General features: G+C 30.3%; 1 protein-coding gene across 2 annotated transcripts in view; it reads right to left on the bottom strand.

Annotated features, from left to right (window-relative positions):
• CAPN7 (calpain 7) overlaps positions 1–6,000 on the bottom strand; it is a 42,135-nt gene that overhangs the window by 22,636 nt on the left and 13,499 nt on the right. For both annotated transcript variants that reach the window (XM_053903821.1, XM_019436135.2), the window contains exons 7-9: positions 3,310–3,436; positions 2,444–2,529; positions 1,138–1,231 (exon numbers count right to left, since the gene is read on the bottom strand). In XM_053903821.1, coding sequence (XP_053759796.1) covers positions 1,138–1,231; positions 2,444–2,529; positions 3,310–3,436 — 307 coding nt within the window. The remainder of the gene's footprint in view (positions 1–1,137; positions 1,232–2,443; positions 2,530–3,309; positions 3,437–6,000) is intronic.

Here is a 6,000-nt window from a genome sequence, read left to right as displayed (position 1 = left end):
TACAAAAGGGCTTCACTATTAAGGTAAAAATATTATTACTATCTGTAACTTTAACCTAAACCTAGAAAAAGACTCATGTTCAGTTGTAAAAGTAGAATATTATGGCTAAAAAATATATTTAAATAGGGGAAGAGATCACCACAAATACAGTTTCTAGTTCACATTATAAAGTGATTTGGGAAACAAGGATAGGAAGAATTTCGATCTAACACTAATATGAGAATCATGCAACTACATTTTCAAAGATTCTTTAAACAAGGAGTTAAAGATTACAGTTCAGAAAAACCATTCTCAATAATTTTAAGTAATCAGCTAGAGCAGCAGTTCTCAAAGGATGTTCTCAGCAGCATCCGTGTCACCTGAGAACTTGTTAGAAATGCAAATTATGGCCCCACTCACAACTTCTGAACCAGAAACTCTGGGGGTGGGGCCCAAAAATCTGTTTTAACAAGCCCTGCACCTACTTCTATACACACCAAAATTTGAGTATTACTGAGCCACTGAACAACAACTCAGCTTCTCAAACTGAAAGGACTGTTTAAATGCAGATTCTCATTCAGTAGGTTCAAGGTGAGGCCTAAAATTCTGCAATTCTAGTAAGTTCCCAGGAAATGCTAATGTTGATCCACAGACTTCAGAGTAGACAAGAGCTAGAGAATCCCAACAATGCCAGGCCATCACAAAGGTTCACAGTCCCTAAAGAAACTAGTGTAATTTAAAACTGCGTATATATTTCATAAAGGAAAACATAATTCTAAAGACTTCTTAGATCTGAAGTTATGACTATACATATAAACTCTGGTGACCTAACAGATTTAGTTTTGTCTGATTTCCTTTTCTTTTTTAATCAATTAAAAACTATCAGATTAAAGTTTAAGCATTGGTAGTCATTAGCTCATTGTTACTTTCTGAAACTTTCTATAAATTTCCCAAAACCATTTTTAAAATGGTTTCTTGATTTTTAGTTTTAATTATTAACATATGATGTTATCGGTAGTAATATGCATAAAACCAGACTCAAAATCTTTTTAAATGTTTATACAAATTAACATTTCTTAATGATTCTACTCAATATTCAAAGGTGGGGGAGGGAGGGAGAGAGAGAAGGGGTTGGGGATGGGGAGAGACATTATTCACCTTTCTTGGGACACCATTGAGGTGAAGTTTTACCATATACTTTCCACATGGATTGTATTCTGGCTCACCATCCTTATTCTGAGGATAAATTATGCTTTTGTAAGGAAAATAAATATTGAAATACCAAATTAATATTCAATATAAACTACTAAGCAGGATATTATATTTTATTTAGACAGATGTCTTGGCAATTTTATAAAAATAAACTTGAGAATATTTTTCTATAATAGGCCTAGAAAAAGAATTTCATGCTTATTTAATACAAAGAAAGTATCTTATGAGATCACACAACAGGGAATAAATTTCACAATACTCTGAAAAATACTAAGCTTTTAATTATGTACTCTAATAAATTTTCTATTAAGTGGATATATTTTAAGCCAGTTAAAATAATCTTCTACCACTGGCTCAAGAAAAGACCATTTCAGTTAACCAGAACTACTTAACTACAACTCTGACAGAGATAAAGTTACACAAAATTATCCAATAAGATACTTGTATCAGTATCAATTTTCTTTTACACTACATATTAATTATTTATATGATCTATTTATCCAAGATGGTAAACAGCTTGAAACTAAGGTCTGTATTTAATTCATCTTTGTAATCTCAAGACTTACACAAAAATCACTCAGGACAAGCTGCATGAAAAAATTATAACGCTTAATTTTTACAATGAATGATTTTAAGCTAATAAAACTTTTAAAAATTGAGAAAAAAAGTATTTTGGCAACATTTCAGGACACTCTAAAGCAGTTCTAGCCAACAGAAATATTTTATATTTTTCAGTAGGATATTAAGTTAAAAAGGTGAGATTTTAATATATTTTATTTAACTGAACTTATCCAAAATACGATTTCAATGTGTTATTACTATAAAAATTTGAGATATTTTCCAATTTTATATTTTTTTGTGCTTAGTTTTCAAAATCTGATGCATTTTACACTTAACAACCCGTTTTGATTCAGACTAGCCCATTTCAAGTATTCAATATCCACATGTGGCTAGTGGCTACCATAGAGTATAATTATACATATGACATAATTTTATTTTACCAATTTACCAATTTCATTTACTTCAAAATATACTTATTTCATATATATATATATTTAACACACATGCATATGTTCTTAGACTATTTTAGGGAACCTTTCCACATTCACAAATCATCTGCTTAACACACAAGGTAACATATTCTAAGTGAAATGCCTTCTTCACTTTCTATGCAGATAAGACCTAAGCTATTAATTTCTAGTTCAGAAACAATTACATGAAAAGGGCTAAAGGGACAAATACAAAATTTTACCTGGTAATCAACTTCTTATTAAATCGTCTTTCATAAGCTGCACTGATAGCCAGTGATGCCACAAAGGAACAATCTGATACTATTGTCTGTTAATAAGAATTATTAATATATCAATTCGTTCATTCATGTAATTTCAACATTATTTAATCACTGCACCTAAGCACCAACTTTTTATACGGAGTATCCTGTTGCTTGAATACTAAAATAATAAATAGAAATGCTATGCTGCCAACTCACACAAATTTTCTTCAAACGAATCCTAGAAAAACTAAGGTATTTCAATAAAGTTAATTTAGAATACATATGAATGATGTATTTCTTACATGGATAAAAGCATACTTCACCAAATCCACACATTTTTAATGATAATTTAAAGGTATTTTAAAAAATGGTTTATTATCATATTACCAATTAAAGTGAACATGCACATGAAAAGATTCTTGAATCATAATATTTTAGGACCATTGTTTTTATACCAATTGGAAGATATCTGTACGTCAATGCAAAACTTTTATTAATAAAGCTTGCAATAAAGCCATATTGTTGTTCTACCACTGAAGTGTTTTTAATGAGCCTAATATCTCCCTTTTTAAAAAGTATATATTCTCTTATCAAAGGTGATGTTCAGATCTTCAACTTTCTCATCTGTAAGAACATATTGATAAACAGGGTCTATATAAAAATCTGTAACTGCTCAAAACACTTACTTATATTATCCCAGTATGTCTAAGTCAAAGTGTGCAGAATAATCTTTCCAATTATACTCATGCACCTCAGTATATAATAAAAACTAAGAAAAAACCCAAATCTACATTTAAATTACTTCAAAATCTTAGCTTTCATATAAAATTATATAAAATATTTACCTGCTTTATGCTAAAACTGGATACAGTATAAATCATTGTAGGATTGTTGGTGAGGTCTTCTGGTCGTACCCATTTGGAAAATGTAGCTTTTTGTTTAGGTGATAACGGTAGCTTGCCCCATCTATCACTGAGGTAATAATAAAAATTAAATACTACTACTAATAACAAAATTAATCTTTAAAAATAACACAAAAACAAAATTAAAGTTCCTAGAGATTTTTTAGGGGGGAGGTATAATGATCATAGCTATGCTTGTACCATCCTAAAATACTGCTTTAAGAATATAATTTAAAAGTTTAATGTAGCATTGTTATATTCAAGGAATTCAGTTTCAATAAAATGGAGCCATTAATTACAATACAAACTGATTCAAATCAAAGGGACCTAGGAAGCTACAGATCCTTACCGTGGCTCGACAAACTCTTCTCTGCAAGGCTAATGTTTAGAGTAGCTAATTACTAAGTAATAACCATGTGTTAGGCATCATGCTAAAGTATTTTACATATGCTATTCATTTAACCTTTAAAACAATTCCATTAAAGCAAGTAATTTTGTAAAAGGCTTAAAGTGATTAACTTGCCACGGTCATACAGCTAAAACGTGGCAGAAGTGGTATTTGAATCCAGGTCTCTGGTGCCAAAGCCACCATTCTTATCCATTACCCTCTAACTCACTGTGCGTTGGGAATACACTGTGTAGAATTTTTCTAAAATTAATGTATATCACAAAATAAAAAACACCTTTCCTTAAACCTCTTCTAGAAGAAGGGTAACAGTCTTCAGGTTTCTTAAGATTTCTAGGATAATACAAAGTTTATGATATGCAAACTGAAGCAAATATAATATGCTTTTTTGCAGAAAGTGTTGATACTAGGCAAAAGGAGGTTCTGTGATCAGGTGTGATCTACAAACTCCTACATTGTTTGTTTTCATTAGAGGACATCTGTAAATGTTTAATAAACCAAGGTTTATGTAAATTTCTTAGACTATCATATATAACACTTCTCAAACTTTTTGATGATCGTCTCATAGAACCACTGGTGTTCTAGGTAACATTTTGGTACCTGAGTAGTTAACAGTAGCTGATTGTTAATGAAAAATGAGCTGAATGGATTAAGAAGAATTTAAAGACAGCCATCACAAAATTTTAGGGGAAAATATAAAGTTAATTCAAATCCATAGTTTAATTACTTTGTATTAACCTGCCATATGAGAATACAGAGTAAATCCAAGATTCCTTAATATCCGATCTCTCAAAAGTCCCCACAGTTATCAAATTCAATGTTTTCTTATAACTTTAATCACTCAACCTTTCTAGCCAAAGATTTACAAATTGTGGAGCCCTTCTTCATTAGTCTGTTACCTGTGAATTTTGAAATATTTACTGTTACTTTTTCTGCTGATTATTGGAGCATAACTTAATTAAAGTAGACATGTTCTCTGTCCTTATGAAATTTATAATCCACTGTGGAAGCCTGGCATTAAGCAAGTAATCTTATACAAAACATGTAAAATTCCAACTGTGACCAGTGTTATGCCTAAATTAAGGGAATTTGCATGGTGTTACATTTTAGTGTCTCAATTATAAGCATTTTCCCATGTTATTTAATTTCTTGAAAACATGTTGTTCATCGTTGTATAGTATTTGTCTTAAAGACTTTCTGTTGCGTGAGTACTAAAAACATGATTTATCTTAACTTGTTACACAAAAACTGGAACTGCAAGTTTACATCTCTACTTGGACATAACCATTCAAGAATATATTAGAATAACTGATTCACACGTTCACAATTACAATATTGATGAATATCTTTTATATAAATTTTTTACTACATCCATAAACACTTTTCAGAAATGGTTTCCTGAAGTGAAATTATTGTTCAAAGGGATACATTTTTTGTTTTCTTGTGTATTGTAAACACTTTGAAGTGTCTGAAATGTACAACCAAATTTTGTAATATAATTTAGCATTTAACAAAGTAATTATTTTTCTACCAGTTAACCCTTATTATATTAACAATATAACAAGCAGCAGTAAGTGCTTTGTATTTTATTGACTAATTACAGTAACACTATGAGGCAGATTCTACTATTATTTTAAAATTTGAGACAGATTTAACAACTTGCCCAGCATCATACAGGATATGAAACTGGATAGTCTGGCTCTAGAATTTGTGTGCCCTTAACATCGATCAATACTATAGAACCTCTCAGATACAAAAATGTGTCAGACTCTAATCAGTAACCAGCATCACATGGTTGAGTGCAAAAAATTAGGTTGATAACCCATTGGCTTGGAGATATCTAACTTTTGCCCATCTAAGAATAACAAAACACTAGAAAATGAGAAAGAGCCCTTTTGTTCTTTATAGAGCCTTTTACATATTCTGTATATAATAATCAACTCTGATTTTTTTCTGGTAAGTATAACAAGCTCATTGCAAAAATTTTGAAAAATTTTAAAAAATTAAATCACCCAATTTTCCCATCAAGATAACCACTGTAAATACTGGATGTGTACCTTTATATCTTTTTTCTACATCTCTATAAATACATAAAAAGGAAAAATACACATACAACATCCAAATTTTTTCTTTTTTAATTTACTATACTGCAAGCGTTTTCCCTACATCTTTCAAAGATGCGTTTTTTATTGGTAGCATAAACATTTACTATAACATAGATGAGCCAT

Source organism: Panthera pardus, unplaced genomic scaffold, assembly GCF_024362965.1.
Source record: "Panthera pardus isolate Hobbes unplaced genomic scaffold, ASM2436296v1 HiC_scaffold_16, whole genome shotgun sequence".
Lineage (NCBI taxonomy): Eukaryota > Metazoa > Chordata > Mammalia > Carnivora > Felidae > Panthera > Panthera pardus.
This window is presented reverse-complemented; position numbering and strand designations above follow the sequence as displayed.